At 47.8% G+C, this 25,497-nt stretch overlaps 1 protein-coding gene across 3 annotated transcripts in view; it reads left to right on the top strand.

Annotated features, from left to right (window-relative positions):
- Positions 1-13,551, top strand: part of TMEM161A (transmembrane protein 161A) — a 42,159-nt gene extending 28,608 nt beyond the window's left edge. For all 3 annotated transcript variants that reach the window (XM_075338404.1, XM_075338388.1, XM_075338396.1), the window contains 3 exons: positions 8,585-8,759; positions 11,286-11,382; positions 12,850-13,551. In XM_075338404.1, the coding sequence (XP_075194519.1) occupies positions 8,585-8,759; positions 11,286-11,382; positions 12,850-13,130 (553 nt within the window). In that variant the 3' untranslated portion in view covers positions 13,131-13,551. The remainder of the gene's footprint in view (positions 1-8,584; positions 8,760-11,285; positions 11,383-12,849) is intronic.
- The last annotated feature ends 11,946 nt before the right edge of the window (positions 13,552-25,497 follow it).

The raw sequence follows: 25,497 nt of genomic DNA, 5'->3' as shown, positions 1-25,497 counted from the left end.
TGATTTCTGATGTCCTTAAAGGGGCTGTTCACTAGGCCAACAACCCCTTCTCAATCCTTATGTTTGCCCCTTATAAAATAATACCACAAAAAATGTGCAAAAGTATTTTTCTTCAGCGCTCTATTGGGAGACCCAGACGATTGGGGTATAGCTACTGCCCTCCGGAGGCCACACAAAGCACTACACTAAAAAGTGCAAGGCCCCTCCCCTTCTGGCTATACCCCCCCGTGGTATCACGGGTTCTCCAGTTTTCAAGCTTTGTGCGAAGGAGGTCAGACATCCACGCATGGCTCCACAGATTTTAGTCAGCAGTAGCTGCTGACTATTTCGGATGGAAGAAAAGAGGGCCCATATAGGGCCCCCAGCATGCTCCCTTCTCACCCGTGGATGGTGTTGTAAGGTTGAGGTACCTATTGCTGGTACAGGGGCTGGAGCCCCACATGCTGTTTTCCTTCCACATCCCCTTGTAGGGCTCTGTGGAAGTGGGATCCTGCCGGCTTCTAAGCTCTGACGCCGGGCTCCATCCACAGACCCATAGCACCTGATGGATACGGAGCAGGAGTACAATCAGGGACAAGGCCCTGCATCATACAGGTACTCTGTGTCCCCGGCAGGCACAGACACACTCCGGGCTGGCTGGGTGTTGTAGTGCGCCGGGGACCGTAACGATTGAGTTGGTGTTCCTGCAGTTTACTGGGGGACTTTTGTGTTGTGGGAACGCAGCGCCGACCCCCACTGGACCGGCGGCGCTGCTGTGACTTGTAGTGCGCCGGGGACACGCCGACCGCGCTTTTACGGCGGCGGCGTTTATAAATCCAGTCCCCGGCTTTTGCGGCCTAGCTCCGCTTCGTTCCCGCCCCCACCCTGTCAATCAGGGTAGGGGAGAGACGCTGTTTCGCAGCAGCGACGAGGGCTGGAGCCTGATTTACATGCTCCAGCCCTCTCACTAGGCACAGAGGGAAGCAGGCTTCCCGCTCTTAGTCAGGAACGCCCAGGGCCCGCCCCCCCCTCCTCTCCCAGGACGCCGGCAGCCATTACATGCAGTCTGGCTAGAGGAAGGACACAAGGCTCTGGGAGACCTGGACTAGGGGGCTTTTGGAGACCACACACCCGCTCTTAAGCGGGCGGTAAGCGGCATTTCAGCTGGCCCCTCTAGTGCCTCAGTGTGCATTGGTGTACTGTGTCACCAGATATATATATTTATTTATTTCTTGCACTGTGAGGTCGCTTCCTGGCTGGATACCCCAGATCGCTCTGAGGAGGCAGCAACATGTCATCCACAAAACGCAAGGCTGCCAAGGCTAGGGCTGTGTACACTGCGTGTGCTGCATGTGGGGCTGCTCTACCAGCAGGTTCCAAAGACCCCCATTGTGTGCAATGCTCAGATCCGGTGCTGCTTCGCCAGCCGGAGTCCGGAGGGGTAGTGACCCAGGCTGAGACGCTTGTAAGTCCTGCCCCGGTGTCAGGGACAGACTTTGCAGTTTTTGCTGATGGAATGTCTGTGACTATGGCAAAAATCCTTGAAACTTTGCAATCCATGACTGGGGCTCAGTCTATGGACACGGCGAGGTCTCTGTCCTCTAATCCCTCTCAGTTGGAATTAATCCAGACTGCAAGGGGGTCCCCGGCTTCCCAGGCTGAGTATTATGACTCAGATGATAGCCCCAGCCACCCTAAGCGAGCTCGCTGGGAAAGACCCTCAACGTCATCACACTGCTCAGGGTCTCAGCGCAATCAGTCGCCCTGTGATGCGTCTGAAGAGAGTGATCAGGAGTCTTATCCTGGAACCCCTCTCAATCTGGATACCCCGGATGGGGACGCCATGGTAAACGAGCTTATCTCAGCCATCAATAGACTGTTGGATATTTCTCCCCCAGCTCCTTCTGCAGAGGAGGCAGCTGCAGAGCAGGAGAAGTTTCGTTTCCTCTATCCCAAGCGTAAATTGAGTGCTTTCTTGGATCACTCTGACTTCAGAGAGTCAATCCAGAAACACGACGCTCATCCAGAAAGGCGTTTCTCTAAACGTTCTAAGGATACACGTTTTCCTTTCCCCCCTGATGTGGTCAAGCGCTGGACCCAGTGTCCAAAAGTAGACCCCCCGATTTCCAAACTTGCAGCTAGATCCATAGTTGCAGTGGAGGATGGCGCTTCACTTAAGGATGCCAATGACAGACAGATGGACCTTTGGTTAAAATCTGTCTATGAAGCTATCGGCGCGTCGTTTGCTCCAGCATTCGCAGCCGTATGGGCACTCCAAGCTATTTCAGCTGGTTTAGCAAAAGTGGATGCTATCATACATCCAGCGGTGCCGCAAGTGGCGTCCCTTACCTCGCAGATGTCTGCGTTTGCGTCTTACGCTATCAATGCGGTCCTAGAATCTACCAGCCGCACCTCAATGGCGTCCGCCAATTCGGTAGTTTTGCGCAGAGCCTTGTGGTTAAAGGACTGGAAAGCAGATGCTGGTTCCAATAAATGTTTAACCAGCTTGCCTTTATCTAGAGATAGACTGTTTGGCGAGCCATTGGCTGACATCATTAAACAGTCCAAGGGTAAAGACTCTTCCTTACCCCAGCCCAGATCAAGCAAACCTCAGCAGAAAAAATGGCAGCAGAGGTTTCAGTCCTTTCGAGGTTCGGGCAAGACACAATTCTCCTCGTCCAAAGGGACTCAGAGGACGCAAAGAGTCTCAGATTCCTGGCGGGCTCACGCACGCCCCAAGAAAGCAAATGGAGGAACCGCTTCCAAAGCGGCTACCTCATGACTTCCAGCCCCCCCCCTCCGCATCTCCGGTCGGGGGCAGGCTCTCCCGCTTTTCCGACATTTGGATGTCACAGGTCAAAGACCGGTGGGTGACAAACATTTTGTCTCGCGGGTACAGAATCGAGTTCAGTTCTCGTCCTCCAGCTCGGTTCTTCAGAACCTCCCCACATCCAGACCGAGCAGATGCCCTGCTGCAGGCGGTGGACTCCCTAAGAGCGGAAGGAGTAGTGGTTCCTGTACCGCCTCAGGAACAAGGGCGAGGGTTTTACTCCAATCTCTTTGTGGTTCCAAAAAAGGACGGCTCGTTCCGTCCTGTTCTGGATCTAAAGCTGCTCAACAAACATGTGCACGCCAGACGGTTCCGGATGGAAACCCTCCGCTCTGTCGTTGCCTCAATGTCTCAAGGAGACTTCCTTGCCTCAATAGACATCAAAGATGCTTATCTCCACGTGCCAATTGCTACAGAACATCAACGTTTTCTACGTTTTGTGATAGGAAACGACCATCTTCAGTTCGTAGCTCTGCCATTCGGTCTGGCGACAGCCCCCCGGGTCTTCACCAAGGTCATGGCGGCGGTGGTAGCAGTCTTGCACTCTCAGGGACACTCGGTGATCCCTTACCTAGACGATCTACTTGTCAAGGCACCCTCTCAAGAGGCATGCCAACTCAGTCTACATGCTACGCTGGAGACTCTACAGACGTTCGGATGGATCATCAACTTTCCAAAGTCGAATCTGTCACCGTCACAGTCGCTAACGTATCTTGGCATGGAGTTTCATACTCGAGCAGCGAGAGTGAAGCTTCCGCTGAACAAGCAGCGGTCCCTACAGACAGGGGTGCAATCCCTCCTTCAAGGCCAGTCGCACCCCTTACGGCGCCTCATGCACTTCCTCGGGAAGATGGTGGCAGCCATGGAAGCAGTTCCCTTTGCGCAGTTTCATCTGCGCCCACTTCAATGGGACATTCTCCGCCAATGGGACGGGAAGTCAACGTCCCTGGACAGGAAAGTCTCTCTTTCCCAGACGGCCAAGGACTCTCTACAATGGTGGCTCCTTCCCACCTCATTGTCTCAGGGAAGATCCTTCCTGCCCCCATCCTGGGCAGTGGTCACGACAGATGCGAGTCTGTCAGGGTGGGGAGCAGTGTTTCTCCACCACAGGGCCCAGGGGACGTGGACTCCGCAGGAGTCCACCCTTCAGATCAATGTTCTGGAAATCAGGGCAGTGTATCTTGCCCTACTGGCCTTCCAACAGTGGCTGGAAGGAAAGCAGATCCGAATCCAGTCGGACAACTCCACAGCGGTGGCATACATCAACCACCAAGGAGGGACGCGCAGTCGGCAAGCATTCCAAGAAGTCCGGCGCATTCTAATGTGGGTGGAGGACACAGCATCCACCATATCCGCGGTTCACATCCCAGGCGTAGAAAATTGGGAAGCAGACTTCCTCAGTCGCCAGGGCATGGACGCAGGGGAGTGGTCCCTTCACCCGGACGTGTTTCAGGAAATCTGTCGCCGATGGGGAGTGCCGGACGTCGACCTAATGGCGTCCCGGCACAACAACAAGGTCCCGGCATTCATGGCGAGGTCGCGCGATCAAAGAGCTCTGGCGGCAGACGCATTAGTTCAAGATTGGTCGCAGTTCCGGCTCCCATACGTCTTCCCACCTCTGGCACTCTTGCCCAGAGTGTTACGCAAGATCAGATCCGATTGCAGCCGCGTCATACTCGTCGCCCCAGACTGGCCGAGGAGATCGTGGTATCCGGATCTGTGGCATCTCACGGTCGGTCGACCGTGGTCACTGCCAGACCGACCAGACTTACTGTCCCAAGGGCCGTTTTTCCATCAGAATTCTGCGGCCCTGAACCTGACTGTGTGGCCATTGAGTCCTGGATCCTAGCGTCCGCAGGATTATCTCAAGGAGTCGTAGCCACAATGAGACAAGCTAGGAAGTCAACGTCTGCTAAGATCTACCACAGAACGTGGAAGATTTTCTTATCCTGGTGCTCTGCACAGAGAGTTTCCCCTTGGCCATTTGCATTGCCCACCTTTCTTTCCTTCCTGCAATCGGGGTTGGAAAAGGGCTTGTCGCTCAGCTCCCTTAAAGGGCAAGTCTCGGCACTATCTGTGTTTTTTCAGAAGCGTCTAGCACGTCTTCCTAAGGTGCGCACGTTCCTACAGGGGGTCTGTCATATTGTGCCCCCGTACAAGCGGCCGTTAGATCCATGGGATCTGAACAGAGTACTAGTTGCTCTGCAAAAGCCGCCCTTCGAGCCTCTAAAGGTCGTTTCCTTTTCTCGCCTGTCACAGAAAGTGGCGTTTCTTGTTGCGATCACATCGCTTCGGCGAGTGTCTGAGCTGGCAGCTCTGTCATCCAAGGCTCCCTTCCTGGTGTTCCACCAGGACAAGGTAGTGCTGCGCCCCATTCCGGAGTTTCTCCCTAAGGTCGTATCCTCGTTTCATCTTAATCAGGATATATCCTTGCCTTCCTTTTGTCCTCAGCCGGTTCACCGGTATGAGAAAGACTTACGTTTGCTAGATCTGGTGAGAGCACTCAGAATCTATATTTCTCGCACGGCGCCTATCCGCCGTTCAGATGCACTTTTTGTCCTTGTCGCTGGCCAGCGCAAGGGGTCGCAGGCTTCTAAAGCCACCCTGGCTCGATGGATCAAAGAACCAATTCTGGAAGCCTACCGTTCTGCTGGGCTTCCGGTTCCTTCAGGGCTGAAAGCCCACTCAACCAGAGCTGTGGGTGCGTCCTGGGCTTTGCGACACCAGGCTTCGGCTCAACAGGTGTGCCAGGCAGCTACCTGGTCGAGTCTGCACACTTTCACCAAACATTATCAGGTGCATACCTATGCTTCGGCGGATGCCAGCTTAGGTAGAAGAGTCCTGCAGGCGGCAGTGACATCCCCGTAGGGGAGGGCTGTTTTGCAGCTCTAACATGAGGTATCTCTTTACCCACCCAGGGACAGCTTTTGGACGTCCCAATCGTCTGGGTCTCCCAATAGAGCGCTGAAGAAGAAGGGAATTTTGTTACTTACCGTAAATTCCTTTTCTTCTAGCTCTTATTGGGAGACCCAGCACCCGCCCTGTTGTCCTTCGGGATTTTTTTGTTGTTTGCGGGTACACATGTTGTTCATGTTGAACGGTTTTTCAGTTCTCCGACGTTATTCGGAGTTAATTTGTTTAAACCAGTTATTGGCTTCCTCCTTCTTGCTTTGGCACTAAAACTGGAGAACCCGTGATACCACGGGGGGGTATAGCCAGAAGGGGAGGGGCCTTGCACTTTTTAGTGTAGTGCTTTGTGTGGCCTCCGGAGGGCAGTAGCTATACCCCAATCGTCTGGGTCTCCCAATAAGAGCTAGAAGAAAAGGAATTTACGGTAAGTAACAAAATTCCCTTCACCTGCCCAGGTCACAGACACTAATGCACTCACAGGATAAGATGAAGGCAACACAGGTGGAAAATCATGAGACCACCACAACCCACCAATTCATTTATTAAAATTGCACACAAAAAAGGCTTGTATAGGGTGCTGTACACACACACACACACACACACACACACACACACACACACACACACACACACACACACACACACAATACCTGGCTTACATCCTATTAGTGACGCCCATACTATTAGATTAGGAGAGCTGTCCAGCACTATATAGGTGCAATCCATTGGGACAAGCAACTTAGTTTACAAGGCCTCCACTAGCGGTGTATACCTTGCCTCCCGTTGAAGCGATCTGGCGAAACGTACGTCGGGGTAAGCGGATAGCAGCATTTCATTTTGATTTACTCAGGTAACATTCAGTGAGTGGTTGGAGGATTGGGTTGGGCACTCGATCCACACGGCACCTGGTTGGCAATACCTTTTCTCCCACCGGTGGGAGTTGTCAGCAGTGGCCGGTGGATCTATACTTAAGTTACATTGTATACGTAGTCCCGCATGTAGGCGTGGTTTAGCGCTATAGCAGGACGTAACCCAGTTACCGATCCACCTTTCACTCACAGCTGGGATAATGGGCACAGGAGGATTAGTGACTGAACAGTTTTTATAACTCGCAATTTTTCAGCATTATCTGCCTTTATTTCTATTTAGTGCTGTAATGGGCATTATGCAATTTATTATATGCACAGTATAAAATTTGACTATACTAAATTGGGAAGGAGGTGGTTTTGCAGATATTTGCACAGTACATGTCACTTTAACCCATTGTGGAATTTATGTGCAATATTATTATGCTGCTATTTCGTGTCTTTTGCTGTATACATCTCTTTTATTGTGTGTTTAGATTTTAATATATTAAATAAAGATTATTTATTATTACTTGGGACGTTTGAGCTCCTCTTTGAAAAAATGTTATAGATGAATATTTTTTCATAATATTGATATTGTATACCATGTGTTTCTTTTTCTCTTTCTGGTAATGGCAACCCTAGTCACCATACCCTCAACAAGCGGTGGATACTGCATGTTTTCCTCTTGCCCCTTTGGTGACGTCAGACAGATTACCTTACCTTTATTACAAGCGGTGGATACCGCATAATTCTTTTCTGCCCTTTCTGGAGCAATCCTCATCATTGCTGGTTAATGATTCACACACGGTTTGCTATAGGTGAATTTCTATTGAAAACCATTCTTATAACAGGTCCACTTCCTACCTGGTTTCTTATTCACACTTGAACTTCTCTCGTTCTCTCCATTATCATAAGACCGGTTTCTGTCCCTTTCTATTTACTCACGAGTAGTTCTTATATGGCTTCACAGCTGGTTCTTGAAGAAGGTCCAAGCAGCGACCGAAACGTTGAACTGTTTGAAGTTGTAATAAAATTTATTCTATGAGTGATTGTGACTTGGGCAGGTAAATACTGTTGCCCTTTATTGCTATGTTAATTCTTACATTTTTGGGGAAATTGTAATTTCTTTTTCTCGCCGCCTTCAGACAAATCATAAACATCCGGAGGAACCGAGAGCTGCTGCTCACTCACTTCCTCTGGATGTATAAGATATGTCCGAAGACTGGGAGAGTGAAATGGCTGCTAATTAGCTGCAGAGATCGTATGACATAAAAATGTCCCCGGGAGAAACAGTGCTGACACCGCTGGAAAGTCATCAGGTTAGTATGAGAGGGAAACTGGGATGGAGAAGAGGTGGTCTGACTAGTGGACAACCCCTTTAAAGGGATAATCAGAAAAGACTGATATGTTTTAACATAAAATCTAATTTAAACAATCTATAACTTTTGGTGATTTTTCTTTTCTTTTGGTCAGTTTATACAAGTTTTTCTTTTTCCATTTCATATTCTAAAATATGTCAACAGATCCTTTGTAAACTAGACCTAAAGGTACCGTCACACATAACGAGATCACTAGCGAGGTCGCTGCTGAGTCACTGTTTCCGTGATGCAGTAGCGATCCCGTTAGCGATCTTGTTATGTGTGACACCTACCAGCGATCAGGCCCCTGCTGTGAGATCTCTAGTCGTTGCAGAATGGTCCAGGCCATTTTCTTCAAAGGTGATGTCTTGCTGGGCAGGACACATCGCTGTGTTTGACACTGTGTGACAGGGTCACAGTGACTGCTGAGATCGTTATACAGGTCGCTACTGCAACCTGTATTGTTCCTGCATCGCTGGTAAGATCTGACTGTGTGACATCTCACCTGCGACCTCTCAGCGACTTACCTGCGATCCCTATCAGGTCGCATCGTTTTCGGGATCGCTGGTAAGTCGTTGTGTGTGACTGGGCCTTAAGATGAGGATGTTAGGATGTAAAGTGGGCCATGTTGTAACTAGGTAATCTCTTTATCTTTCCAGTATGTCAGATTCCACATACAACACTTTCCGCCTTTGGGTCATCGTTATTTTATGTCTCCTCCGCCTGTCTTTGATCCGCTTCCATTTGCAAGCATATCTGAGCTTAGCTAATTGTTGGGTTGAGCAAATGAAAAGAGAGGCTGGACGGATATCCATGTTGGAGATTCAGCGTAAAGTAAGTAATAAGTGAATGATAATTGTGCTGTAGTTGGACCTAAGTAATCGAGACATAATTTGCCAACACAAGATATATTGTGGGTCTTGAATTTCACTACATGTTCGTCTTTATATAATAATATATACTTATATAGCACTATTAATTCCTCAGCGCTTTACATACATTGGTAACACTGTCCCCATTGGGGCTCACAATCCAAATTTCCTAACAGTATATCTTTGGAGTGTGGGAGCAAACCGGAGGAAACCCACACAAACATGGGGAGAACATACAAACTTCTTGTGCAGATGTTGTCCTTCGTGGAATTTCAACCCAGGACCCCAGTGCTGCAAAGCAACAGTACTAACCACTGAGCCACCGTGTCACCCATATCTACAACATATTCTTTTACAGTGAACTTATGAAGCATTTACCCCCATGATGCAATAGAAAGTTTTCAGGCTCTTTTTAACATATTTAGGCTGCTTTCACACGTCTTTTTAACATGCGTCCTGAACGTTTTTTTGCTGCAAAAGCGGATCCTGCTTTTACAGCAAAAAACGCATGCAAACGCATGTGTTACTTTGCAGGATCCTGCACTGGATGTTTAGGGGCGGGCATTGGAGTCATGTGATCGGGAGTGAGGGGAACTAAACGTGCCAGACTGGGAGCCGGCATCTGACAGCTGCGAGGCTCGTAACCAAGGTAAACATCGGGCATACTTGCTTGGATACCCGATATTTACTTTGGTTACAAGCGTCTGCAGCTGCTAGGAGCCGGTCTCCCTGCACACGTAACCAACGTAAACATCGGGTAACTAAGAGAAGTGGTTACCCGATGTTTACCTTGGTTACGAGTGTCCGCAGCTCTCAGGTGGGGGAGAGGGAGGGGGAGAGACAGAGGGAGGAGAGAGACAGAGGGAGGAGAGAGACAGAGGGAGGAGAGAGACAGAGGGAGGAGAGAGATAGACTGATCACGGGGCTGGCTTATGTGCATGTTCAGTAGAGCAGGCAGGATCCTGTCTATCAGTATGCCAGCGTTCACATGCGTTTGCGTGCTGTTTAGTCAGGATCCAGCAATTTGCAGAAGTTGGACGCAGCTCAAAAACGCTACAAGTAGCGTTTTTGAAAGATGTTAAAAAACTGCAAGTCGCTGGATCCTCACTATAACGCACGCAAACGCAGGTGAACGCATGTTAACGCGAGTCCATTGCAAATGCATTGAAATGAAAACGCATTTGCACTGGATCCGTTTCTGCGTTAAAAAAACGTTCAGGGCGCATGTTAAAAAGACGTAGTGTGAAAGCAGCCTTAATCATGTATTTACGTCTCTAAGGGGCACTTTGCACACTATGACATCGCAAGCCGATGCTTGCAATGCCGAGCGCGATAGTCCCCGCCCCCGTCGCAGCTGCGATACCATGGTGATAGTTGGCGTAGCGAAGATTATCGCTACGCCAGCTTCACATGCACTCACATGCCCTGCGACGTCGCTCTGGCCCACGACCCGCCTCCTTATTAAGGGGGCGGGTCGTGTGGCATCATAGTGACGTCATACGGCAGGCGGCCAATAGAAGCGGAGGGGCGGAGATGAGCGGGACGTAAACATCCAGCCCACCTCCTTCCTTCCGCAAAGCTGCTGTGAGCCGCAGGACGCAGGTAGATGTTCCTCGCTCCTGCGGCTTCACACACAGCGATGTGTGCTGCCGCTGGAACGAGGAACAACATCGTAACATCGGTCATTTCCACATTGTGGAAATGACCAACGCTACACCGATGATACGATTACGACAATTTTGCGCTCGTTAATTGTATCAAAAAGGCTTTCCACACTATGATATCGCGTGCGACGCCGGATGTGCGTCACTTTCAATTTGACCCCACCGACATCGCACCTGCGATGTCGTAGTGTGCAAAGTGCCCCTAAGTGTTACTGTGGAGGGTGGAAAAACAATGATTAATCATGGCGCCGGTGTACCTGGACTAGTCTGGGAACGCTGTAACTCACAGTCACTGGTATCGCACCCTCAGCAACAGGAGTAACAAAGCAGCGCGTACAGTGAGGAGAAGTTGTCCCTCTTCTTCCTCTCTGCTCTAACCGGTTTGTCAATGAGCCCACTTTGGGTGAGATGCCAGTGAAAAGCAGGGATGAGTGACGCTCCCAGACTAGTCCAGGTATTCAAGCGCCAGGATTAAACATTGTTTTTACACACTCTACAGTAACACTTTAGTGAAATAAATGCATGATTAAAGACTTAAAATGAGCCTGCTAAAGTTATCCTATTACATCATGGGGTAAATGCTCTTCATAGTTTCCCTTTAAATGTTGCATAGCCATAATGTAACCAGAAGGTGAAGCCCATAGGACAGATCTGTTCCAATGTGCACAAACGCCAATTTCCATCACCATAAAGAGTGATTGACATTTAGGTGTGCATTTTGTGTTGTACTTCACTATTTCTGTCATAACAAGGTTGTGAAGAACCCCTACTGTCATCTGAAAAAATTAATGACGTGATCCATTTTTTTTTATATTCTTGTGCAGATTTCCCGCATTTTTTGTTACCTTACAGTAGTGGGTCTACAGTACTTGGCTCCGATCATTTTTACACTTCATTGTGTTTTCTTGCTGAAGTCAATGGGTAGGTAAAATTGTAAATAATTAATATCCTCAATATAAAACCATATCTAACTGTCTTACAATGGTAAATACTACTAGTGGGAGACCCATCACGTGTGTGTCTTTCAGTGCAGACATTGCCCAGCCAAAGTAATCAGTCAGTTGGTGCTTTATTACTAATGGGCACATGCCGATTGGCCATCTAATTGCACAATATAAGAAATCAGCTGGTCCCTTGCTCACCAGGTGAGGGGGAGGTTGGTTTATTTCTACACTCCGTGTACTGCTTAGTAGCCTGAAAAAAATTTGTGAGTGGGAACACGCTTTGGCCTACACAGCTACACCTATAAGCTAGACTATGCACACAATGGCTGAAGTCATCTTTCCATCTTCCATGCACTGTCTTGATGATGGCTTTCATGGGACAGCCCAATAGTCTACTTACACATATAGGCCATGATTTATCAAGCCCAGCTCCTTTCACACTGGCCTTGATGAGGGGGCGCATTGGAGTCAGACTCTCCTGATTCATTAAGAGGCACTTTCCTCTTAATGAATCAGGAGCATCCGACTTGTAGTGTACACCACGCAGGAAATCTTACTCCTGTCCCTGACTGGAGTAAGATTTCTTGTATAGGGAACGCCATAGCTCTTCATGAATTAGATGGGCTGAGGCATCACCCAAACCTCCAACTGCATTCCCGTCCCTTCCCACATCCGCTCATTGTAGCATAGCTGATAGTCAATGCTAAAAATAGTAATTAGCAAATTGTAGGAATATAAAAAATATAACCTATATTACGTCCTAAAAAAAATATATATTTTCTGGTCAAAGACCCAATTCGACACAGATGGCAACACCAGTCAACACTAACAATGTAGTACAAAAGCACACCAATGTTAATTGCTCAATGGGTGTGATAAAAACATATACACACCCCCTGTTATGCTACACCCCAATACAATGTACATGGCTGGTATATGTTTGGTGTATTGCAAAACAAAAAACAGGGTTGCTTTATACCTAGAGGTTCATATTGTAAAATTGCAAAGTCAGAATGGAGTGATCTCACCAGAAACATGTGCAGGCATCAATGGTCACTCTCTTTGGGTCCCTCATTTACGGGTACTGGATGGCGTCTGTAAGGTCCACTATCCTACAGAAGCCAAGGGTCCTAAAGGAGTCTAATGATGTGTTGCCTCAAATGATTCATCAGGGGATTGTGGAGTGATATCTGGTCTTTGACAGCCCCACAAAGTAAATTTCTCCTAGTACATGCTAAAAGTTGCTACTTTTTTGTGCAACTGTGAGTTGTTCCAAAGTTTTTCAACTTTTCAGAGTTTTGGCAAAATTTATTTTATGAATTGGGATCTAAATCATCTACCAAGGCCAATAAAGTTTGAAGTGTGTGTCTGGCCAATTCCATAAATTGGGTATTGAAAAGTCTCTATTCCGTGTTATGTGCAATAATTATGTGTATGTTTTCAGGTGATTATTCTTGGGGTCTGTACCCAGAAACCGTTGGCTTTACCCCTGTAGTGGAGTCGTCTACTACACCACCAGTTACAACTTCTGAAGAAGACGAAGATTCTGAGGATGTACAGATTGCTGTTGAGCAGATTATAGGGGCACTGAGTGCTTTCCGAACCATCTTCTCTTCCATTTTCTTCCGTGGTCTCTTTGGCTTTTTGACGTGGTGGGTGTCAGTGTGCCAAATTGTTACTAGCCTGTTTGGTCTCTACTTCCATCAGTACTTAGGAGCCTCCTAAATTGTGGAAAAAGATCACTTGAGGATACAAAAACTTTAGTAGGCTTTTTGGCAAGATCATATTACTTTCTAAATGGCAACATCCCTTTAGAGATCTACAGCACATATGCAATGCAAAAGCGTAACTAACCTTAATGGAAAAAAGACTGAGACAACCAAATTCATAGCATGTGGAAGAAAGGATCATTAAAGAAACAAAATCCCAGCATGGACCTGAATGCGTTTTCAGACAAATGATTAGCCCACTGTAATTTTAAATGGAATGACTCGGAGGTTTTCTTTTGTTGTGGGGTTTTTTCTGAGCAGATTTTATTTGGTATGTTTGGCACATATTACTGTAGTAAATTAGGTTATGACGAGAATGCAATGTTTTTACTTTAATGTAATTTAATAAAAAATTATGTATACCCACAATGATAAAATGTGGTGATGTAAAATCCATGTCCTGCTTGTATGGCTACAGTCACGTCTGTTTATCCGTCTTTGGCATAGGTGTTCCTCCAGACTTTTTTTCACAGACAACGCAATGATACCTTACATTGCATGTGGCTATACACATTTTACATCCTATTTATTTATTTTTTTGCTAAAAATTCGGTACATTGGAGACAAGCCTGGTCAATTTGCAGCCAAACTCATTCCATTTAAGTGAATAGGTCGCAAATTAAAAAACAAAACAGTCACTCATGGATGTCATTCAAGTTGCTGATGGGTTGTTTGCACACGCTTGGGAAACCCCATTTTAATACAATAAACACTGATGATCACGGATGGAATGTGGATCCGAGCCACAAATGAAAATGGGTTGGGCGAGTTCAGCCGTAGCCCTATACATTGATTGCTATTTGTTCTGTAAGTGGTTCAGCTGGAATCTAAAGCTATGTGCCCATGGGACAATGTACCCGTGGATTTTCTAGATAAATCCGCAGGTTCTAGAAAGTACAGACACTCCCCATGTTATCCTATGGGACATGGGGAGTGCTGTGTCCATGCTGCGGAATATGCTGCGGATGTCCCACAGCCGCACGGAACTGCATGTCAATTATTCATGTGGAAATATCTGTGGAATTCCCGCTCCTCCACTATGGAGATACAGGGTGGGAATTCAGCAGGAATTCTGCACAAAATTAGCATGGTTTCCGCAGGTTTACCGCAACAACTCTGCAGAAATACCGCAGCAATGGATAGCTGCAGATTCCGGGGAGCAGCTGCGGTAAACCTGCGGCAAAATCCGAGGGTACATTGTCCCTTGGGCACATAGCCTTAGAACTACAGGGAAATAAGGGAGAATGGTTTTCTTAGATTTGTTATACTCAGGTATAAAATTCTGTATAAATAATGTGTTTAGTACAGAATTTTAGATTTCACTATAATAGTATGGGTGTTCCAAACAGGCTGTAAGCCAGATATGATGCACTACACTTATCTGTGTGACTGACGTCTTAAAAAAGCCTTTATCGATGTACATTTTTAACACCAAGGAGCTATTCCCTCCATAAACGATAGGTGTGTGATTGTTTTAATCAGTATTTTGCAACTGCACTTATTCCACATTTATCATGTATTAGTCAGCCATCATTTTCCTCCAACAACTACGCAGGGAGCAGAGCTCCACCCATAATTGTTAACATGGTAAATGCTGAAGTCAATCTGTGAGAGGGATTTACAGTGCTCTGTTCTAACCATCCAACGGTGTGTCCATGCCATGACAGCCAAGCCTGTGAAGAGCTCTGTCATGACGGTACTCCTGCGAAAGCCAGCCTGTGACTGATGTTCGTAGGAGACGGTGATTTTTTTTTTTTTTGCTATACACAGTCATGGCCGAATGTGTTGGCACCTTTTGAGATGGTTCCAGAAGATTGCAATAATTTTCTGGGAGAAATACTTAATTACATATGTTTTGTTACATACATGTTTATTTCCTTTGTGTGTATTGGAACAACAAAAAAAAAAAAAGAAAAGGCAAATTTGAAGATAATTTCACACACCACCTCAAAAATGCACAAAGTTATTTGCATTCTCAACTTAATATTTGGGTGCACACCCTTTGAAATAAATAACTGCAATCAATCACTTCCTATAACCATCAACAAGCTTCTTACACGTCTCAGCTGGAATTTTGGGCCACACTTCTTTTGCAAAGTGCCCCAGATCTCTCATATTTGAAGGCGCCTTCTCCCAACAGCAATTTTAATATCTCTCCACAGGTCTTCAATGGAATTTAGATCTGGACTCATTGCTTGCCACTTCAGAACTCTCCCGTACTTTGCTTCCATCCATTTCTGGGGGCTTTTTGAAGTATATTTGGGGTCATTGTCCTGCTGGAAGACCTATGACTTAGGATGCAAGCCAGCTTTCTGACACTGGGCACTACATTAAGACCCAAAATCCTTTGGTAATGTTAAGATTTCATGAGGCCTTGCACACAGTCAAGGCACCCAGTGCCAGAGGCAGCAAAACCACCTCAAAACACTTTTCAATCTCCACCATATTTGACTATAGGCACTGTGTTATTTTCTATGTAGGCCTCATTCCATTTTCAATAAACACTACAATGATGTGCTTTAACAAAAAGCTCAATTTTGATCTTATCTGGAAACAAGACACTTTCCCAGAAGAATTTTGGCTTACATACATTTCGGTAAACTGCAGTTTAGCTTCTTTCATGTCTGTGTCAGCAGTGGGTCCACCTGAGTCTCCTGCCATAGCGTTTCATGTTATTCAAACTTAGGGCTGCTTCTCACTTGCGAGTTTCTCGCAGTAGAGCAATGCGAGAAAAACTCGCATTGGAATCGGACACATGTTAGTGAATGATTCAGCTCTCATCTGCGATTTTTTTCTCAGTCCAAATCGGACCGAGAAAAAAATCGCAGCATGCTGCTTTTTTGCGAGTTTCTACTGCAAGTTTCTCCAATGCAAGTCTATGGGAGCGTGTAAAAAATCGGATGTCACGGGACGGCATTCACACCATCTTAGTGACATCCGATTTTCTAAATACATTTCTCGCATGTTTCCTAAAACACTGGAAACGAGCGGTCTCCCAATGTCTGTCAATCACTATTCCCTGTCAGTCGGTCTCTCCCTCTCGGTCTCTATTCTCTCTTTGTCGGTCCGTCACTATCTCTGTCCCTCTCTCACAGTCTGTCGGTCAGTTTCCCCCCCTCTCTCATACTCACCGTTCCCCGATCTCCGGCGCTGCGCTGCACGGCTTTCTCACTGCTCCGGCGGCTTTTACTATTTTGAAAAAGCCGACCGCTCATTAAACAATCTCGTATTCCCTGCTTTCCTCGCCCACAGGCGCCTATGATTGGTTGCAGTGAGACACGCCCCCACGCTGAGTGACCGGTGTCTCACTGCACCCAATCACAGCAGCCGGTGGGCGGGTCTATACTGTGCAGTGAAATAAATAAATAAATTTAAAAAAATGGCGTGCGGTCCCCCCCAATTTTAATACCAGCCAGATAAAGCCATACGGCTGAAGGCTGGTATTCTCAGGATGGGGAGCTCCACGTTATGGGGAGCCCCCCAGCCTAACAATATCAGCCAACAGCCGCCCAGAATTGCCGCATACATTATATGCGACAGTTCTGGGACTGTACCCGGCTCTTCCCGATTTACCCTGGTGCGTTGGCAAATCGGGGTAATAAGGAGTTATTGGCAGCCCATAGCTGCCAATAAGTCCTAGATTAATCATGTCAGGCGTCTATGAGACACCCTCCATGATTAATCTGTAAGTTACAGTAAATAAACACACACACATGAAAAAAATCCTTTATTAGAAATAAAAAACACAAACACATTCCCTCATTACCAATTTAATAAGCCCCAAAAAGCCCTCCATATCCGGCGTACTCCACGGACCTCCAGCGTCGCTTCCAGCATGAAGGTGACAGGAGCTGCAGAACACACCGCCGCTCCGGTCACCTCCAAGCAGCAACTGAGGTGAGTAGCGCGATCTGCTGAGGTGTCACTGAGGTTACCCGCTGTCACCGCTGGATCCAGCGGTGACAGCGGGTAACCTCAGTGACACCTCAGCTGATCGCGCTACTCACCTCAGTTGCTGCTTGGAGGTGACCGGAGCGGCGGTGTCTTCTGCAGCTCCTGTCACCTTCATGCTGGAAGCGACGCTGGAGGTCCGTGGAGTACGCCGGATATGGAGGGCTTTTTGGGGCTTATTAAATTGGTAATGAGGGAATGTGTTTGTGTTTTTTATTTCTAATAAAGGATTTTTTCATGTGTGTGTGTTTATTTACTGTAACTTACAGATTAATCATGGAGGGTGTCTCAGACGCCTGACATGATTAATCTAGGACTTATTGGCAGCTATGGGCTGCCAATAACTCCTTATTACCCCGATTTGCCAACGCACCAGGGTAAATCGGGAAGAGCCGGGTACAGTCCCAGAACTGTCGCATATAATGTATGCGGCAATTCTGGGCGGCTGTTGGCTGATATTGTTAGGCTGGGGGGCTCCCCATAACGTGGAGCTCCCCATCCTGAGAATACCAGCCTTCAGCCGTATGGCTTTATCTGGCTGGTATTAAAATTGGGGGGGACCGCACGCCATTTTTTTAAATTATTTATTTATTTCACTGCACAGTATAGACCCGCCCACCGGCTGCTGTGATTGGGTGCAGTGAGAGACCTGTCACTCAGCGTGGGGGCGTGTCTCACTGCAACCAATCATAGGCGCCTGTGGGCGGGGAAAGCAGGGAATACGAGATTGTTTAATAAGCGGCCGGCTTTTTCAAAATAGTAAAAGCCGCCGGAGCAGTGTGAATGTCGTGCAGCGCCGGGGATCGGTGAGTATGAGAGAGGGCTGCTAACTTCAGTCACTCAGGGGATTAGCGGTCACCGGTGAGTCCTTCACTGGTGACCGCTAATCAGGACGCGGCACAGACAGAGCCGCAGCATGACAATGAAATCGGGTTAAGTTCACCCGAGTTCATTATGACAGTGCGGCTCTGTCTGTGTCTGCTGTCATCTGCCATTCAGCTCTGCTACATGGCTGTCTGTGTCTGCTGTCAGCGGCCATGTAGCAGCGCTGAATGGCAGATGACATAGTAAAAAATACGCATTACACACGCATTACACACGCATTACACACGCATTATACACGCTAGTAAAATCTCAGAAATAGCATCGCACTTGCGTTGCACTCGCACCTAACGTGAACTAAAATCAGCCGAGTTTTTTTCAGCCCAGTCGGACCGATTTTACTCGCATAGATGTGTTTCCACCCTTAGACTGATAGTTTGCGCTGACATTGATGCACCCTGAGCCTGCAGGACAGCTTGAATTTCTTTGGAACTTTGTGGAAAAGCAGCCCCAATCATCTGGACTATCCTTCATTGCAGCCTTTCATCAATTTTTCTGTGCCGTCCACATTCAGGGAGATTACCTACAGTGCCATGAGTTGTAAACATGTTGATTACGTTGCACACCGTGGACACAAACACCAAATCTCTGGAGGTGGTCTAAAGCTGGTGTCACACATAATGACGACGACAACGACGTCGCTGCTACGTCACCATTTTCTGTGACGTTGCAGCGACGTCCCGTCGCTGTCGCTGTGTGTGACATCCAGCAAAGGACCTGGCCCCTGCTGTGAGGTCGCCGGTCGTTGCTGAATGTCCAGCTTCATTTTTTGGTCGTCACTCTCCCGCTGTGACACACACATCGCTGTGTGTGACAGCGAGAGAGCGACGAAATGAAGCGATCAGGAGCCGGCACTGGCAGCTGCGGTAAGCTGTAACCAGCGTAAACATCGGGTAACCAAGGGAAGACCTTTCCCTAGTTACCCGATGTTTACGCTGGTTACCAGCCTCCGCTCTTGCTGCCAGTGCCGGCTCCTGCACTGTGACATGTGGCTGCAGTATGCATCGGGTAATTAACCCGATGTATACTGTAGCAAGGAGAGCAAGGAGCCAGCGCTAAGCAGTGCGCGCGGCTCCCTGCTCTCTGCACTGTGACATGTAGCTGCAGCACACATCGGGTTAATTAACCCGATGTGTACTGTACCTAGGAGAGCAAGGAGCCAGCGCTAAGCGCGGCTCCCTGCTCTCTGCACATGCAGCACAGCGACGTTATGATCGCTGCTTCTGCTGTGTTTGACAGCTAAGCAGCGATCATAACAGCGACTTACAAGGTCGCTGTTACGTCACCGAAAATGGTGACGTAACAGCGACGTCGTTGTCGCTGTCGCTTAGTGTGACACCAGCTTTAGAACATTGAAATTTATTTTTAAAAAAATTTGGTTCTCAAATCCTCAGTTCTCTTTTCAGCTTTCTGTTCTCCATGCTTAGTGTGCACACAGACAAACAATGCAAAGATTGAGTCAACTTCTTTTTTTTTTTTTTTTATCTGGTTTTCATATTGCCCACACTTGTTATCGGTGAGTTTGAACAAGCATTACATAATTGAAACAATGTTGTTTACCTACTATTTTGTCAGGCCCATCGTGGCCTGACAAGTTATGTCTAATTTGCCTTTATTTTTTTTTTTGCATTGTTCCAATATATAGGAAATAAACTAGTGTAAAAAAAAAATCCCACAAAATCAGGAGTGGGTAATAAATACAGGAGTGGTGCCATGTTTCTATTATACTTTTCCTCTGATTGTTCCACTCATTTTTTTGGCTTAGGCTAAGTTCACATTTCTGTTGATTTGTATCAGTCACATGCGTCGCTTGACGCATGTGACTGATGCGCTGTTCAACGCTGTACAACGGATGACAAAGAACAGAATTCTTTGTCGGATTCCGTTGTGTGCGGGGGGCGGAGTTCTGGGGCAGAGCCGAGCGGGGGGCGGGGCCAGGCGCTGAGGATGTCAGTGGAAGTGCTGCGGTCTGCATGGCTGGGGACAGGTGAGTGTATCTGTGAGTGAGTGAGTGTGTGTATGTGCATGTATGTATGTATGTATGTATGTGTGTGCACATGCAAAGTGCGGGAGGGGGCGGAGCCGAGCGGGGGGCGGGGCCAGGCGCTGAGGATGTCAGTAGAAGTGCTGCGGTCTGCATGGCTGGGGACAGGTGAGTGTATGTGTGAGTGAGTGTGTGTATGTGCATGTATGTATGTATGTATGTATGTATGTATGTGTGTGTGTGCACATGCAAAGTGCGGGAGGGGGCGGAGCCGAGCAGGGGGCGGGGCCAGACGAGGGTGTCAGTGCTTGTCTGCATGGCTGGGGACAGGTGTGTGTGTGTGTACATACATGTGCGGAGTGCGGGAGGGGGCGGGGCCGAGCGGGGAAGTGTCGGCCTCCCTGCACACGTAACCAGCCTAAATATCGGGTAACAGCAAAGCACCCGATATTTACCTTGGTTACGGGCCTACACCGCTTAGCGCTGGCTCCTTGCACCGTAACCAGAGTAAATATCGGGTAACCAACCAAAGCTGGTGACGTGTGCAGGGAGCCAGAGAGCATGCGCAGCGAAATCCGACGGATCTCGCTGCTCAAAAAACGTTACATGCTGCGTTCCTCCCGCCCAGCGGTCAGTCGTTCCACGACTGATCAGTCGGGCGGAGGGTGCAACGCAGCATCATCAGTCACAATCCGCTGCTCATACAAGTCTATGGGAGCAGCGGAATCCGCTAAACGGATTACGCTGTTTACAAGAGCAGCGGATTGTGACTGATAGATTTTAGCGGAAATGTGAACTTAGCCTTACAGATACTGAGGTAAAAAAAACTCACAAAACCAGTAGTGGGCAATAAATAAAGGAATGGTGCCCGTGTTTCTATTAGGCTATGTACCCACAGGACTCTGTACCCGCAGAATTTTGCCGCAGAAAGCCTGCGGATTTATCTGGATTTTCCAGATAAATCCGCAGGTTTACGAAAGTACAGACACTCCCCATGTTATCCTATGGGATTTGGGGAGTGCTGTATCAATGCTGCGGTATGTGCGGCTCTGGAAACCACTGCAGATTAACCGCAGCCGCACATAACTGCATGTCATTTATTCATGCGGAAATATCTGCAGATGTTCAGCCTTTCCAATATAGAGATAGAGGGTGGGACTTCCGCAGGTATTTCCGCACTTGTCCCGCAGGTTTACCACAACAAAAATGCTCGTATCCCGAAGCAGTGGATAGCTGCGGGAAACCTGCAGCAAAATCTGCAGGTACATTGTCCTGTGGGTTCATAGCCTTATACTTTTCCTCTGTGCCACTCCTGATTTTGGCTTACAGATACTGAGGTAAAAAAAACTCACAAAACCAGGAGTGGGTAAATACAGAAGTAGTTCCCGTGTTTCTATTAGGCTACATGCGCACGCTGCATTTTTGTTTCGGGTTTTTGTCAGAACTTTCTGATATTTGACTTCCCAGCAAAGTCTATGAGAAGTCAAATTTGCTATGCGCACGTTGCAGTTTGTCAGCGTTTTTTTGCAGCATGTTCATTCTGTGTTTTTGTGAACATTTATCACCCATTGAAATCAATGAGGGCATCAAAACCGCAAGGAAAAATGCATGCTATCAAATTGGTGCGTTTGGCATGCATTTTGCATGCGTTTTACCTGCAGTTTTGTCAACAAAAACACAGCTCACCAACTTAGTTCCAGATTGACAAAATCAATGCTGGAGTGATTTTGACATGCCGGTATCAGTGTGTCGGTGCCCATGGCACCTGAGTTACGGCAACGCTGATCGACCTCCAGCTGTTACAGCAAACCACCCTAGTGACTTAAGTGAGCCGTGCAATCAGCAGTGCTCTCACTCAGGTGTTTGCTGTCACAGCTCGAGTCCTCCACCTATGAGTGCACATCAGGCTGCGACTGAAGTGAGCCGCAGTTGGAGGACTCAGGTGAGTGACGGCACCGCTGATCGCGCGGCTCACTTCAGTAGCAGCCTGAAACGCAGTGAACCCGTGACGTCATTGCTGAGACACCCGCCGTACTGCGGGACCCGTAGCTGTGACATCAGGGATTCACCCCAGTTAATTCTGGTCGCTGCAGCTCTGTCCACACAGCTCGCAGCCATGCTGTATGACAACTGGCTGTGACAGGACAGGGATTTAACAGAGCTGGAAGCATTGTGGGACCTCGTGTGGATTACTTCAGACCTGGAGGGGTGTTTTGGGGGTTAATAAAGTGGTGAAAGAGGGTGTCTTTTATTCTATTTCAAATAAAGGATTTTTTGGCTGTTTGTGGTTATTTATTTTCACTTACAGATTAGTGATGTGGTGTGTCTCAGACACCTAACATACCTACCTAACTTAAGGCTTAGTGGCAGCTATCGGCTGCCATTAAACCCTTATTACCCAGATTGCCACCGCACCAGGGCAACGGGAAGAGCAGAGTCCAGCACCAGAATGGACATGCCACTTCTGGGGCAGCTGTGGCCTGCTATGGTTAGGCTGGAAAAGGCTAAATAACAATGGCCCTTCCCACCCTAGTGATATCACCCGCCTGACCAAGCTGGCTATCGCTCTATCAAGCTATTCTGTTATTTCTATGTATTCTGTTCTCTTATCTAATTTATGTTCTTATCTATTTTTTCTACCTATTCATCTATCCATTATCCTATTCTATCATGTTTCTCCTTTAAAAAAAACACAATAACAAAAATGCACCAAAAACGCACTAAAAACGTATCAAAACGCACCAAAAATGCACCTACATTACAATTTTTTTTTTTAACATTTCCAGGCTTTCTGACAAGGTACAGTTTTGGTTGCAGTTTGTGTGCAGAAAAAACTGCAGCATGCGCATGTAGCCTTATACTTTTCCTCTGATTGTTTTTACCTCAGTATTTGTAAGGGAAAACCATGAGTGGAACAAAGCCAGGAGTGGGTAATAAATACAGAAGTGGTGCCCGTGTTTCTATTCTACTTTTCCTCTGATTGTTCCACTCCTGGTTTTGGTTTATAGTGAGGTTAAAAAGTCACCCAATATTAAACACGTGCGCATAATCTAAGTGAACTCTGGCAGAGAGGCTGAGCTCCGTTATTGGTTGCAGTGCTTCCCACACCATGTCAACGCTGCAGACAGTAACAGACATTGGGAGTAGTGGCAAACGACTCAGCTCTGGCTCAGGGAGGGTGAATAAAGCACAATTTGCTTTTCTTTTTTTTTAGAACAAACTGCAGACGAGGGACAGAGGGTTTTCCCAAAAACTGAAAACCTTAAGCCAGAGGTCTCAAACACGCAGCCCCCGAGGCTACTTGTTGCGGCCCGCAGACCCCGTTACAATCGCAGCTCTATGCCCAGGGGCCAGCACCGGCAGGATTTCACTACAATTGAATCATTTGCGGTGCCGCACAGAGGAGCTGCCTGCACTATATCAATGGCTGCTGTCCGCCAATCAGATGCAAGGAAGTGATGTCGCTGTATGACGTCACCTTCTTGCATCTGATTAGCCGGCAGTAGCCATTGGTATAACGCAGACAGCTCCTATGCGCGGTACAGCAAATTATTCATTTGTAGTAAAGTCCTGCTGGCGCCGACCCCAGACATAGAGCTGCGATCGTCACAGGCCGCAACAAGCAGGTACGTGCCCATGATCAGGACCCGCTTCGCCCTGGACGCGGCGGGTCCTGACCTGCAGGGCCGCAAGTCTCCTTAGGAAACTGCAGCTGCCCGTGTCTGCGATCAGGGTTCGGGGTGCTGCGGTCTCCTCGCTGTGTTCTCCCTAGGGAGGGCATGCGACTTCGCAGCATAAAGCCTCTGCAAGCAGCACCGCAGGTCAGTTTTCACTGCTGGCCACACAAGCACAGTGGGCATGGGATTTTTAGAAATCCCATCCACTCTGCTTCTACTGTACATCGCAGTGTTTTGGACTCAGCTGAAACATGCTGCATTCAAAACGCTGCAAACACTGATCGTGGGCATACAGGGAACGGAGGAAATGTGAGAAGCAGCTTTTTTTTTTTTTTTGAGTATAAGGATGGCCACAATACCACAAGGATGAGCACAGTACTGCAGGACACAATAATACAGGGCACAAGGATGAGCACAATACTACTGGGTACAATACTACAAGATGGGCACAATACCACAAGGATGGGCACAATACTACTGGGCACAATACCACAAGGATGGGCACAATACTACTGGGTACAATACTACAAGATGGCCACAATACCACAAGGATGAGCACAGTACTGCAGGACACAATAATACAGGGCACAAGGATGAGCACAATACTACTGGGTACAATACTACAAGATGGGCACAATACCACAAGGATGGGCACAATACTACTGGGCACAATATTACAAGGATGAGCACAATACTACTGGGTACAATACTACAAGATGGGCACAATACCACAAGGATGGGCACAATACTACTGGGCACACTATTACAAGGATGAGCACAATACTACCGGGCACAAGGATGGGCACAATACCACAAGGATGGGGGACCTTACTACAGGGCACACAGATGGGGACATTACTACAATATGTTAGCTAAGATTACTATGCTGCTGAAAAAAATTTGTTTAAAAGAACAGAGTCCTCAATGGTTGATACCTTTTAATGGCTATCTGAAAAGATGAAGGGAATTTTGTTACTTACCGTAAATTCCTTTTCTTCTAGCTCTTATTGGGAGACCCAGACGATTGGGGTATAGCTACTGCCCTCCGGAGGCCACACAAAGCACTACACTAAAAAGTGCAAGGCCCCTCCCCTTCTGGCTATACCCCCCCGTGGTATCACGGGTTCTCCAGTTTTAGTGCCAAAGCAAGAAGGAGGAAGCCAATAACTGGTTTAAACAAATTAAATCCGAATAACGTCGGAGAACTGAAAAACCGTTCAACATGAACAACATGTGTACCCGCAAACAACAAAAAAATCCCGAAGGACAACAGGGCGGGTGCTGGGTCTCCCAATAAGAGCTAGAAGAAAAGGAATTTACGGTAAGTAACAAAATTCCCTTCTTCTTCAGCGCTCTATTGGGAGACCCAGACGATTGGGACGTCCAAAAGCTGTCCCTGGGTGGGTAAAGAGATACCTCATGTTAGAGCTGCAAAACAGCCCTCCCCTACGGGGAGGCAACTGCCGCCTGCAGGACTCCTCTACCTAAGCTGGCATCCGCCGAAGCATAGGTATGCACCTGATACTGTTTGGTGAAAGTGTGCAGACTCGACCAGGTAGCTGCCTGGCACACCTGTTGAGCCGAAGCCTGGTGTCGTAATGCCCAGGACGCACCCACGGCTCTGGTTGAGTGGGCTTTTAGCCCTGAAGGAACTGGAAGCCCCGCAGAACGGTAGGCCTCCAGAATTGGTTCTTTGATCCATCGAGCCAGGGTGGCTTTAGAAGCCTGCAACCCCTTGCGCGGACCAGCGACAAGGACAAAAAGTGCATCGGAACGGCGCATGGGCGCCGTGCGGGAAATGTAGATTCTGAGTGCTCTCACCAGATCCA

The sequence above is a fragment of the Anomaloglossus baeobatrachus genome, chromosome 1 (genome assembly GCF_048569485.1).
Source record: "Anomaloglossus baeobatrachus isolate aAnoBae1 chromosome 1, aAnoBae1.hap1, whole genome shotgun sequence".
Lineage (NCBI taxonomy): Eukaryota > Metazoa > Chordata > Amphibia > Anura > Aromobatidae > Anomaloglossus > Anomaloglossus baeobatrachus.
The sequence above is the reverse complement of the archived record's forward strand: the minus strand, read 5'-3'. Positions and strand labels throughout refer to the sequence as shown.